At 34.1% G+C, this 14,468-nt stretch overlaps 1 protein-coding gene across 2 annotated transcripts in view; it reads right to left on the bottom strand.

The window, feature by feature from the left end:
* Window positions 1-10,635: 10,635 nt before the first annotated feature.
* The window catches only part of camta2 (calmodulin binding transcription activator 2), a 47,253-nt gene continuing 43,420 nt past the window's right edge, over window positions 10,636-14,468 (bottom strand). For both annotated transcript variants that reach the window (XM_082145521.1, XM_082145522.1), the window contains 2 exons: window positions 13,041-13,115; window positions 10,636-11,737 (listed from right to left, as the gene is read on the bottom strand). In XM_082145521.1, coding sequence (XP_082001647.1) covers window positions 11,683-11,737; window positions 13,041-13,115 — 130 coding nt within the window. In that variant the 3' untranslated portion in view covers window positions 10,636-11,682. The remainder of the gene's footprint in view (window positions 11,738-13,040; window positions 13,116-14,468) is intronic.

Here is a 14,468-nt window from a genome sequence, read left to right as displayed (position 1 = left end):
ACTTTTTGCATTTGTTTACTTTCTTACTTTTGCATTTGTTTACTTTCTTTTGCATTTGTTTACTTTCTTACTTTTGCATTTGTTTACTTTCTTTTGCATTCGTTTACTTTCTTTTGCATTTGTTTACATTTACTTTTTGCATTTGTTTACTTTCTTACTTTTGCATTTGTTTACTTTCTTACTTTTGCATTCGTTTACTTTCTTTTGCATTCGTTTACTTTCTTTTTGCATTTGTTTACATTTACTTTTTGCATTTGTTTACTTTCTTTTGCATTTGTTTACTTTCTTACTTTTGTATTCGTTTACATTTACTTTTTGCATTTGTTTACTTTCTTACTTTTGCATTTGTTTACTTTCTTACTTTTGCATTTGTTTACATTTACTTTTTGCATTTGTTTACTTTCTTTCTTTTGCATTTGTTTACATTTACTTTTTGCATTTGTTTACTTTCTTACTTTTGCATTTGTTTACTTTCTTACTTTTGCATTCGTTTACATTTACTTTTTGCATTTGTTTACTTTCTTACTTTTGCATTTGTTTACTTTCTTACTTTTGCATTTGTTTACATTTACTTTTTGCATTTGTTTACTTTTGCATTCATTTACATTTACTTTTTGCATTTGTTTACTTTCTTACTTTTGCATTTGTTTACTTTCTTACTTTTGCATTTGTTTACTTTCTTACTTTTGCATTTGTTTACATTTACTTTTTGCATTTGTTTACTTTCTTACTTTTGCATTTGTTTACTTTCTTACTTTTGCATTTGTTTACATTTACTTTTTGCATTTGTTTACTTTCTTACTTTTGCATTTGTTTACTTTCTTACTTTTGCATTTGTTTACATTTACTTTTTGCATTTGTTTACTTTCTTTCTTTTGCATTTGTTTACATTTACTTTTTGCATTTGTTTACTTTCTTACTTTTGCATTTGTTTACATTTACTTTTTGCATTTGTTTACTTTCTTACTTTTGCATTTGTTTACTTTTGCATTCATTTACTTTTACTTTTTGCATTTGTTTCTGTGCGATGCAGAATGACACACTCTGCTGAACGACAAAATATCTACAAATGGACAGAGCCTTTTAGCAACACTATATTTAATGTGTTTTAAAGTGTATTTCTTGTGCTTGATGGGGCTTATTCCATGGATATTGAATAAAAAGCAGTTCTTTGTGACGCTGTGATGTGTTTTATGAAAGCAATAGTGAATGAGGGATGAAGGTTCTGTTTTTTCCAGATGCATGTTATGATCGATAATTTACATCCACGGCTTTTATGAAATGGATCTGCAAATACATTTGAATATCAGGTAAATTATTTCTACGTTATGATTTCTAAGCTTTTCTTTATGCTCCCTGTAATACGGTTTAAAACGATGGTCAGGAAATAGTGTTATGTTATTTTGCAGGTTCATTAACCTCAGCCAGCATTGCTGGAAAAGAAGAAACTTGTCTCGTTTAATCATCATGTCGTTCCATCCAAGCTCGACTTCCTTTCTTCTTCATGACACAAAAGATGTTCTGATACACTTCTCAAAATATCATATTTTGTGTTCAACTGCAGACAGAAAGTCAGGACTGGAACGACATGCTGGTTTTTGAGTGAACTTCTTCCTCTAACATGTCTAACAGATTGAGAAAGTCACGCAATGGAATTTTTAGTTCATTACTTTTGATTTTCCCACGACGGTTTAAATGTAAAACTATCAAACTTTTAGAAAGCATGAGAAAAATAACCAAAACTCAAAATCTGAACATTACTTCCTTCACCGCTTCATCAGTTCTTCGATGATTTATTTCAGGAATGTTGTCAGTCTGTCATTATTAATTAATGTTTGCTATAAGGCACCATTGACTAGACTAAAGTGATTTTTCTCTGAATTCATCTCTGAGCTATTTTGCTCTTTTATGGTCACCATTTTATCAGGCACACAAAATAAATGTTTCTTAATTTTATTTACACTAATTATCATGTTTGCTCTTATGGTCACCACTCTAACAGGCACACAGAAAATACGTTTATTCATTTTATGTACAAATTATTATTATTATTACTATTGTACTCAACCAATAGACTGACATGTGGGATGTAGTACTACTTCCACATAAGAAAAAAAAATGCATATAAAATGTTGACTTTTTATATCATAATTATGACTTGTGGCTGTCATAAATGTTCTTCCATTAATAGAAAGCACTAAAACGGATAATATAAATTAGCTCCAGGGTCTCCAGACGTGCGCGTGTGTGAGTGGATCTGAGATCTGTGACGTGTTCGGGTGTTGGTCCTGGTGTCCCGCGCTCGGGTGCGCGCCTGTGGTTCTTAAGAAGCGCGTGATCTCCCGCGCACACGCCGCGTATCCCGCACAGAACCGCAACCGACTCCACTCATCTGACACTTGATCTAACAGAAGAGTTTCCATAAGATTATGCTGTCAATTTGTACGTTGTCATTTAATTTTTCACGTTCTTGATTTAAAATATGAAGTATTATTACCTGTTGACGGGCAGTGCTGCGCGCGCAGGTGTCGTACGGTGAACTCGAGGATTTCCGCCTTTTCCAGTTTTGATGATTGACAGCTCTAAAAATAAATAAAAATACAAATAGTCTTAGAAAATGTAAATGACATAAAACATTTATAAAATAACTAAATAACGCTCTCGTGCTCACCGTGGTTGCGCGGGCATGAATCAGCAGCGCGCGCAACTGTCCGATGCACGCGTTGATGCGCGCGCGCCTCCGTCGCTCCATCAGCGGTTTAGTGATCTTAATACGAAACAAACATTTTAAACTCACAATAAGCACGCCGGTATAAAATATTTAAACACAAAGGAGAAAAAGGAAATGCTTTTACCTTAGACCTGTGCTGCGAGATCCCGGTCATTTCAGCACGTGTGATTAAACTCTATAGAGATCTCCTCAGACATGCAGCTCGGAAACAGTTCTCTTGTGTCTCTGGATCATCGATGGGATGTCAGTCCGTTATATAACCCGCGGAGAACAAAAGTTGAGTGTTGTTTCCGCCCAGATCTGTGGGTGGTCAAGTGTGTTTTATTCATAAGGGTTTAATCTGAGGCCCCTCGCAGGGATTAAAGCTCTAAAGGGGTGTGATCCTGTCAGCTGTCAATCATCTGTGATTGACAGCTGCGGGACGTTCATTTCTGGAAATGCTGCTGTTTTGAAACTCTAGAAATGTTGCTTATTAAGGAATTATTTGCAATGGTTTCCAAATACGTCCTGTGCAAACTCCTGTGATCAACTGCTCATCATTTGTGTTTGAACTCGATTTGATGAGAAATTTGATGAGAGATTTATGAATCGTGTGTGTTATGTGTGCTTTTATAAAAACGTACAAAAAAAAAGGTTTAGAACAAAAAAGTTTAGAAAAAAGTAAACATGAAGCTCCAGCCATAAACAAAACTTACAGATTGTATGAAAACATATGAATGCGATCGTACGAATTAAAGGGATGGTTCACTTTGAAATTAATTTTTGGTATGTTTTAGCTTACCTCAAGGGCATCCAAGATGTAGGTGTCTTTTTTTCCGCAGTAGTTTCAATTTTGATATTTTTAGGTCAAACCGTTCTTGTCTGTCAGTCGTATAATGCAGGTCTATGGTCACTGTCTCAAAGAGCATGCACAGAGTCCAAATTAAAACAATTCCCCATCGTAAGTACACATTGATGGCCCAAGACACGAAACGAGCGGTTTGTGTGAGAAAACGAACAGTATTTATATCGTTTTTACCTCTTATACGCAGACATGTCCGAGTGATCTGAGAGCGCGGGCGGGTATAGATATATACACTAGATATCGCCTTGGCTACGGCAGTTCATTGGAACGAAACCGTAGCCAAGGCGATATCTAGTGTATATATCTATACCCGCCCGCGCTCTCAGATCACTCGGACATGTCTGCGTATAAGAGGTAAAAACGATATAAATACTGTTCGTTTTCTCACACAAACCGCTCGTTTCGTGTCTTAGGCCATCAATGTGTACTTACGATGGGGAATTGTTTAATTTGGACGATGGGGAATTGTTTTAATTTGGACTCTGTGCATGCTCTTTGAGACAGTGACCATAGACCTGCATTATATGACTGACAGACAAGAACGGTTTGACCTAAAAATATCAAAATTGAAACTACTGCGGAAAAAAAGACACCTACATCTTGGATGCCCTTGAGGTAAGCTAAAACATACCAAAAATGTATTTCAAAGTCAAGTCAAGTCAAGTTTATTTGTATAGCGCTTTTCACAATACAGATTGTATCAAAGCAGCTTCACAGTATTAAATTTAAATAATACAACAAAGTTTGTTTCAAGAGGAATTTATTGATTGATGAAATTTGGCAGATTAAAGTGAACTATCCCTTTAATCTGCCAAATTTGCCAAAATGTAAAATAGATGAGATGTATGCATCTTTTAAAGCCTCACTGTAGTCACTCATTTTATAACTTAAAACTAACCTTTGATCACCAAAAGGACATAAGCATTTTATCCTTGAAAAAAAATGTTTATGCCTTAAAATAGCCTGAATGTAACTGGACATATTCTATGAATATTCAAATGAGCCCCGCCTCCACTCACTCACTCAGCTCAGAGATCCACTGGTTGACGATCACACGTTGATCTGATTGGTTACAAGGTAGTTTGTGACGTCAGAAACACCAGCGATTTCAAACCGTGTGTTTTTGAGACTTATGAATTTACACATGCTTTGTCTTAAAGTATATTAAAAACTCCACATAGACACATAAACAACATTAAAAACTTGATTTTCACCACAGGGGGACTTTAAATGATTACATCTTAATCTTAATTTTAGATTGAACTACACTGTAAAAAAAAAAAAAAATTCGAAGTTGTAAATTACAAAGATTATATTCAACACCATTTTTTTTTTTGTGCAGTCTGAAAAATCCAACCTTGCAAACTAAACCCTCGGAGTATGCACACTAGGTAGGGAGCTCACTCTGATTTGAGACGCAGACTCTCACAGCCGGAGGTCTGAAAGCGATTGTGGGAAACAGAAAGAAAACAAGCTCCCGTCCACTCGTTCTTTCTAATCCCTCGTTCCTCCACGCCTCCACAGCACACAGGGGAAAACAACACGATCTTTTCATCACACACACACGGCTCACAAAGTGTAAACCCCCACAGATGCACATCGACTGAGGGACACGAGCCACAGAACACAAGATCTCTCAGACGTGCAACACAATCTCTCCTTTAGACACTAGTCCTGAAGTCAGTGGAGTTTGACTTCAGGACGATGGAATCAGAAGTGCTGAAATGCAACTCGTTTCCGGGGTTTGGCTTAATAGGTTTGATTAATAATGCATTTACTAAATGATTCTGCTACTATTATGTCGAACTTTCTCCAATTCAAGCACCTTCTGGAGTGTGTCATTGTTTGCCTCTGGTCTGTTCGCTGACAAACATATTGGAATTGACATGGAATTTCAGATTTTAGTATGGCAATGTCTTTCTGTAAAGCTCTGAAACAATGTACATTAGTTATTAGTTACTATATTATGGAAGCTTGTGTCCGTCGTGGAATAAAAAAGTAAAAAAAAAAAAAAAAAAGTTACTGTGATTTTTATCTCACAATTTAAACTTTTTTCTTGCAATTCCGAGTTTTAATTCTGGCTTTTTTCTCACAATTCTGACATTTTTTCTTGCAATTCCGAGTTTAACTTGAAATATAGCTCACAATTCAGAATTTTCCCCCCAGAATTTCAAGTTTATAGCTCAAAATTTTGACTTTCTTTCCTCTCAATTCCAGGTTAATTACTCTCAATTCTGATTGCCCCCCCAGAATTCCAAGTTTATAACTCACAATTCGTACTTTTTTTCTCTCACAATTCCAAGTTTATTACTCGCAATTCAGACTTTTCCCCTCAGAATTCCCAGTTTATAACTCACAATTCTTACTTTTTTCTCACAATTCCGAGTTTATAACTCACAATTCTTACTTTTTTTCTCACAATTCCGAGTTTATAACTCAAAATTCTTACTTTTTTCTCACAATTCCGAGTTCATAACTCAGAATTCTTACTTTTTTCTCACAATTCCGAGTTCATAACTCAGAATTCTTACTTTTTTAGCACAATTCCGAGTTTATAACTCACAATTCTGACTTTTTTTTGCACAATTCCGAGTTTATAACTCACAATTCTGACTTTTTTCTCACAATTCTGAGTTTATAACTCACAATTCAGACTTTTTTCCTCAAAATTCAGCTTTTTCCCCCCAGAATTCCGAGTTTATAACTCACAATTCTGACTTTTTCCCGCAGAATTCCGAGTTTATAACTCACAATTCTGCTTTTTTCCCCAAGAATTCCGAGTTTATAACTCAAAATTCTGACTTTTTTCCCAGAATTCCGGTTATGACTCAAAATTCTGACTTTTTTTCTCACAATTCTGCTTTTTTCCCAAGAATTCCGAGTTTATAACTCAAAATTCTGACTTTTTTCTCACAATTCTGTTTTTTCCCCAAGAATTCCAAGTTTATAAACAATTCTGACTTTTTTTCCTCACAATTCCGAGTTTATAACTCACAACTCTGACTTTTTTTCTCACAATTCCAAGTTTATAGCTCACAATTCAGCTTTTTTCCCCAACAATTCTGAGTTTATAACTCTCAATTCTGACTTTTTTTCTCACAATTACAAGTTTATAACTCACAATTCTGCTTTTGTTTCCCCTCACAATTCCAAGTTTATAACTCACAATTCTGCTTTTTTCCCCAAGAATTCCAAGTTTATAACTCCCAATTCAGCTTTATTCCCCAACAATTCCAAGTTTTTAACTCACAATTCTGCTTTTTTCCCCCAAGAATTCCAAGTTTATAAACAATTCGGACTTTTTTTTCCTCACAATTCCGAGTTTATAACACACAATTCTGACTTTTTTCTCACAATTCCAAGTTTAACTCACAATTCTGACTTTTTCCCCCAGAATTCCGAGTTTAATTCACAATTCAGACTTTTTTTCCTCACAATTCCGAGTTTATAGCTCACAATTCAGCTTTTTTCCCCAGAATTCCGAGTTTAATTCACAATTCAGACTTTTCCCCTCAGAATTCCCAGTTTATAACTCACAATTCTTACTTTTTTCTCACAATTCCGAGTTTATAACTCACAATTCTTACTTTTTTTCTCACAATTCCGAGTTTATAACTCAAAATTCTTACTTTTTTCTCACAATTCCGAGTTCATAACTCAGAATTCTTACTTTTTTCTCACAATTCCGAGTTCATAACTCAGAATTCTTACTTTTTTAGCACAATTCCGAGTTTATAACTCACAATTCTGACTTTTTTTTGCACAATTCCGAGTTTATAACTCACAATTCTGACTTTTTTCTCACAATTCTGAGTTTATAACTCACAATTCAGACTTTTTTCCTCAAAATTCAGCTTTTTCCCCCCAGAATTCCGAGTTTATAACTCACAATTCTGACTTTTTCCCGCAGAATTCCGAGTTTATAACTCACAATTCTGCTTTTTTTCCCAAGAATTCCGAGTTTATAACTCAAAATTCTGACTTTTTTCCCAGAATTCCGGTTATGACTCAAAATTCTGACTTTTTTTCTCACAATTCTGCTTTTTTCCCAAGAATTCCGAGTTTATAACTCAAAATTCTGACTTTTTTCTCACAATTCTGTTTTTTCCCCAAGAATTCCAAGTTTATAAACAATTCTGACTTTTTTTCCTCACAATTCCGAGTTTATAACTCACAACTCTGACTTTTTTTCTCACAATTCCAAGTTTATAGCTCACAATTCAGCTTTTTTCCCCAACAATTCTGAGTTTATAACTCTCAATTCTGACTTTTTTTCTCACAATTACAAGTTTATAACTCACAATTCTGCTTTTGTTTCCCCTCACAATTCCAAGTTTATAACTCACAATTCTGCTTTTTTCCCCAAGAATTCCAAGTTTATAACTCCCAATTCAGCTTTATTCCCCAACAATTCCAAGTTTTTAACTCACAATTCTGCTTTTTTCCCCCAAGAATTCCAAGTTTATAAACAATTCGGACTTTTTTTTCCTCACAATTCCGAGTTTATAACACACAATTCTGACTTTTTTCTCACAATTCCAAGTTTAACTCACAATTCTGACTTTTTCCCCCAGAATTCCGAGTTTAATTCACAATTCAGACTTTTTTTCCTCACAATTCCGAGTTTATAGCTCACAATTCAGCTTTTTTCCCCAGAATTCCGAGTTTAATTCACAATTCAGACTTTTTTTTCGCAATTCCGAGTTTATAACTCAAAATTCAGACATTTCGCTCTGAATTGCAAGTTTATATTTTGCAATTCTAACTTTTCTCTCTCACAAGACATTTTTTATTTTTCATTCTGTGACGGAAACAAGCTTCTATACTATATAAACTGACTTGACTTGCTGCTGTACTTTGCAAACTTAAGTTGCTAAATTAAACAAAATTTACATGTAATGTTATTAAATGAATCAAGTAAATCGGATTCTATTTTTTTTTTGGGTTCTTTTCATGCCTCTGTGTGTGTGTGTGTGTGTGTGTGTGTGTGTGTGTGTGTATGTGTGAGTGAGAGAGAGTGTTTCCCACAGTGCGGTGCAGGAGTAAAGAGAGATTAGAGTGGGCGAGGGATCAGCAGAAGAATAGCAGCACGAGATCCTCTTCATCCATCCGTCGCTCCTGTGAGAGAAAGTGTGACGCTCTTCAGTTGAAGGACTCGCACTCGTCTGTTACTGTGTGTTACGTTTGCTGATCCAGTTTTAGAAAATAGACACAATGAAACAAAAAGATGCACTAAAATTTAAAGCCAAATTGTTGTGATTGTGTGTTCAGTATTCTATCAGCACATGTTCAGAATGTTTTATTAATATTTGAAAGCTTTTCTGTTTATTTATTTGTTATAAGAAGCCTTTTCTGTGTTATTTAAATATTTAGGATTGCTTTTTTATTTTATTATAATTTAGTTGTTTATTCATCTTACATAATATATGCAAACTGTGATGTGCCTACTATTTGTTATTTACATTTTTGGCCCATGTTTAATCTATGAAAATCTAACAATTGATAAGCTTAATTTTTGCTGTACATTCACTTTATATTGCAGTAATATATGAAAGATTTCCCATTAATTTTATAGCTAAACAGCTATTACAGACAAGTAAACAGTCAGTAAAAAAAAAAAAAAAAAAAAAAAAAATTCTGATTAAGCAATCAAATGCAAATAACACTGCATAGTCTTCAATGTATACATTAAATATAGATTAATCCTTACAAAACTTATTCAGTCAAGAGCAGTGAGTGATTTTTTTTCTGTCTTTTGTTGTTTGATTAACATTATAAACACAGATAGCGGCAGGAATATTAGGCTGCTGTCACTTTAAGACAATAATGCACTGATCCAATACACTGATACACACGTTTCGTCTTTCTTGACTGTTGACGGTCACTTAAGCCAGAACGACTATGTTTACTAAGATACTCGCAGAGACTGGCATTTGTTTTAGCATAATGTTGTGTGAATTTGTCTGTTCAAGCATGAATATTTAAATTGTCAAGGCTTTAATTTTCATTACGTTTCGTTTCGTTCATATTTATGTTCATGCATTGTTAGAATTCATAAAAATGTTACCAGGTGACACCGTTTCATATACTAACGCTGATTTACGTTAAAATTAGGCACTGCGTGTCTGTAATCTGTCAAGAAATAAAATATTCTGAAAACAGACTGTGGATCTGCTTGTGTCCGAGTGTGAACTGAAGGAAATAACACAAATGAAACTTGAATTTGAAGAATTTAATGAAATGTTACGAAACAGTAAAACAGTCTGAACAAATAAATGTCAGAATGAATTAACAGTAGAAATCAATTCAAACATGTCCATAAATCTATATTCATAAATAAACATCATCAGCATCAGCAGTACTAAAGGCCTGTGAGTGGAAATATTAACAAAACAAACAGGAACTCATGCAAACATAATCACCAGCAAGCAAAAAACATGCTGAAAAAATCTCATAGCGTAAATATAACCGTGCATATCAGCAATCAGTACAGAGAATAAATTAAACATTTTATCAGGCAGAAGCAAATATATTCATTCTTAAATATATTTTCACCAGTTCTTTATATTGTACAATATTTACAGAATAATGCATAAAAGTCTGAATCAAGACGGAGAACCAACCAGTTCTTCAATGACGCAGGTCTGTCGCGGTTAATTGAGTTAAAAACACCTCAAGGCACATTCAAAAATAGCATTTTAATCCTGTCAAACGATGCCTATGCGTGTGTAACGTGTTTCACGCGCACAACACGGGTTTGAGATCACGCATCCAATCAGAACCGGGAGTTCTCAGAAATTAAAATGGGGTAAAAAAAAAATCAATAAAAGCTGTCGGCAGTATCTGCGTTCCTCAAACGGCACGTATAATGCACGTTCTTATGGAAGTTTGTTTCCACAACGGAATAAAAAATAAAAAGGTAATTGAGAGTTTTTATCTCGCAATTCAGAATTTATAACTAGCGATTTTCTTCCTCAAAATTGTGAGGTAAAAAGTCACAATTACCTTTTTTTTCTTCTTTTTTTTTTTTTTTTTACAACTTTACATAGTTTCTGGAACATGCCATAATAGCTGTTGAATCTTGTGAATGTTACCAGATTAACAACGTGATTTTATCACTGGTTTCTTTACTTACAACAATGTTTGCTTGGTTTTAAAATCAAGTTTTGAACCATTTGTTTTCGTGACAGCTGAAATTTCTTATATTTTCTGTACCATTATATTTAATAAACATAAACATGTTTAACACAAACCACTGGACTAGAATCAGGCACCTTCAGTGATCGTATTTCTCGCGTCGTGAACATTCGCGCGATCGTTACGTTTCCGCCCTGCGTTACCATGACAACTACGATTTAAGACTTTGGATATCGCTATGAACTCAGCGTCGTTTTTTCTTCTGTGGTTCTCTGTTCTGAGGCGCAACATCGAGTGTTTATAAAATACATCTCCAAGAGATCAATAAATAAGTTTATATCCAACACAATCACCTCTGTGTTTATGAGCATATATATATGAGCGTATATACTGTTCACATTTATATAGAGATCCATTAATACATAAAAACATTCCAAAGATTCAGTAAAGCTGAACGTGAACTTTAGTGTTGCAGCAACAACTGGAAAGAAGCAACCGAAGAAAAACTGTCTGTCCTTCTAGTATGGAAACTTGTTTCCGCCATGGAATAAAACAAAAAGTACCAATAATTATAATATCAATATCAATAATTATATATTTTTGATATATATATATATTTTGATATACAGAATTTTACAACTCGCAATTTTGAGTTGATATCTCACAATTTGACTTTTTTATATCTTTACATCTTTCAATTCTGAGAAGTAAACACGCAATTGTAAGAAAAAAGTCTTATGAGATAAAAAGTTGCGATTACTTTTTTTATTACTTTTTATTCCGTGATGAAAACAAGCTTCCATACTCTCCTGCTAATAATGCAGCTCAAGCTTTCCATCTTTCCTCTCTGAATCAGTCAAATCCTGCAGTAGTTCTGACAAGAGTGTGTGAGGCGAGTGACGGCAGGAGTGTATCTGAGCAAACGACTGTAAACACGACTGAAAGAGTGTGTGTGTGTGTGTGTGTGTGGTCAGGTGGTCAGTCCTCGGTGCTCCAGCTCTTTACTCTGTTTCAGCTCTTTAATCCTGCAAACACACAATTTCATTAAACAACTTCATTCTCATGTTTTTCATGATCTAAATAGCAGAAGAAATAAACGGAGAAATCCTGCAAGTCTTTACTCAAACACATCTGGACGTGTCCTGAATTATTTACACTAAAAAATGTTGCTCAGATCAGATGTTAAATGTAATTTATTCAAGGTCTGAATCCCTGAATATGATGTTTTCACCACAGAAATAATGTTTTTTCTTCGTTTAGCAGTAAAAAATGAATTTAATTAGTCCTGTCACATCGATTAATCGAGATTAATCAGATTCACATCTAACATAAAAAGTTTGTATGTATATTTATATACTGTATTTAATGTGTATATATATTCACACACACACAAACTTTTATGTTAGATGCAATTAATCATGATCAATGGTTTTGACGGGACTAAATGAAATATAAATAAAATATTTGAAAGATTGACCTAACTAGTAAAATGTATATTATTGTATAAATGCCCATGGAATTTTATGATTTTATTAATGTTCATTGTGGACTTTTCCAATTTTTATTAAGGATAAAGATTTTAAAAAATATATTTTTAATGCAGAATTTAATAATATAAATAAAATATTTTAGAGCTTTTCCTAACTAGTAAAATTGATATACTCATTTAAAAAAATGACCATGCCGTTTTAAGATGTTATTAATTTCCATGACTTTTCCAGATTTACTACATTAGAAATAAGGATTGTTTTTTAATGCACAATTTATATAATATAAATCAAATATTTTAGAGCTTGGCCTAACTAGTAAAAATTGTATTTATTATAAAAATACCCAGGCCGTTTTAGATTTTTTATTAATTTTCAAGACTTTTCTAGTTGTTCATGATTTACTGAATAAGAATTAAGGATAAGGCTTTTTTTTTTTTTTTTTTACTATTTTTAATTCACAATTTATATAATATCAATAAAATATTTTAGAGCTTGACCTATTGTAACTAGTAAAATGTAGATTTATTATATAAATGCCTAAATATGGTGATTTTATTCATTTCCATGAAGTTATTAATGATTAACTGAATAAGAATGAACGATTAAGGATATTTTTTAACGATTAAGGACATTTTTTATGTGCAATTTTTATAATATAAGTAAAATGAAATAAAAACAGAGGTTGAGAGGGTGAATTTAAACAAAAGAAATCTTGATTTGTATGTGTTTGAGTTTATTTTATTGCTAGTTTTGTCTTATTTGAGCTGATTTTGAGGCGATTGGTTGAGAACGCCTGGCTGGAGTTCACATGAGCAGGACTGAAGAGACAGATGTGTACCTGTGTCTGCAGCGTCGGAGGAAACGCATGATCTTCCGCGCAGCCTGATCCTGTTTCTTGGTCAGGAAGGAGCCTCTGACACACAGAAGGAGAGTTTGAGCGCCACACAGTCACTCATGAGTGTAATGATGTGTAGTGTCCAGTAGGGGTGTAGCGATACACGTGTTCGGTGCGAGGCTTTCGGTTCGGTACAAACCCAACCATCGTGATCAAGCGGCTTTAAGAGGCTTCAAGTCCACAGATCAGCAACATTCACCATGGCTTTACCGTAGTAACACTCACTGTAACCATGGAAGTGTGGCAGGAATAGTAAAATGCTTTCAAGTGCGTGTACATCTTTTCCCAGCACTTCAAAACTCAAATATTATCAAATTTAAATGTTATTTTTAATGTGATGACCAACACATTATTTGTTCATCTTTCAAAGATTGCCCCAATTTATAAAGCTAAAAGTTTCACTTTTAAAACTTAAACTTATACTTTTTTTTTTTTTTTTATTCTTTTAATAAATATATATAAATTTTTATAAAAATCAAGGACATTTCTATGGCATTTCTTTCTTTTTGCTGTATCAAAAACGTCCCGAACCGTGACACCACTGTGTCGTATCGCACCGAACCGTGCATTTCGTGAATCATTAAGGTCATCGCACACTGAGTCCCAAATTCTCGTACGTTAAAAAATAAATATGACCTCACGTTGTGTCAATCATGTGCGATTTTCTGTGTTTTCCGCATCGGTATCGAGCTTTCTGAGAGGGGTTATCACAACACTGTGTTTCTGTCTCGTTTCCAGTCCAAATATCAAACATTTCTTAAATCAAGATGCATTTACTAAAGTAGTAAAATGACATGAGATATTGAGTCTTGTTTTCTGGGGAAACCGAGTGGTTAGTGGTGTTCGTTGATGATTAAAAACAAGTAGCGTAGCGAAATACAGTTTCTGTCGTGTTTTATTTGGCATTTTGTAAAATCCCATTGATTTCTGTTGGAGGACTCATTGCTCGTTGATATTACTGCGCTTCAGACTCAAATATCGAGCGGAAGTTTATACGCGGTTGTGAGGTATCTGAAAAAAATAGTTCCACTATAGCAAATAACACGGATTGAAATCATACATTGCGCCGATATATTTGTTTTTAATCATCAACGAACATCACTAACCACTCGGTGAGTTGCACAGTTTTGAAAACGAACGTTAAGGGTTGTTTTTAGGACATGTTAGTGCATGGCCATAGCCAGCCACTCTGAAGCGGTCAAAGGCGATTCTAAAGTCGAGACAGGACCCATCGTCAAAATTTCTGTGTCCACCGCTCTAGTTCATCCAAAACAAACCAGAAAAGAGACTCAAAGTGCTAAATACCGGAATTATCCTTTAATTAAAAAAAAAAGCAATATTTTTCTGACCCCATTGGCAGATAATTTTGCT

Source organism: Leuciscus leuciscus, assembly GCF_965113295.1.
Source record: "Leuciscus leuciscus genome assembly, chromosome: 18".
In the NCBI taxonomy this organism is placed as follows: domain Eukaryota; kingdom Metazoa; phylum Chordata; class Actinopteri; order Cypriniformes; family Leuciscidae; genus Leuciscus; species Leuciscus leuciscus.
Note: the sequence above shows the minus strand (reverse complement) of the source record. Positions and strands in the feature narration are given on the sequence as shown.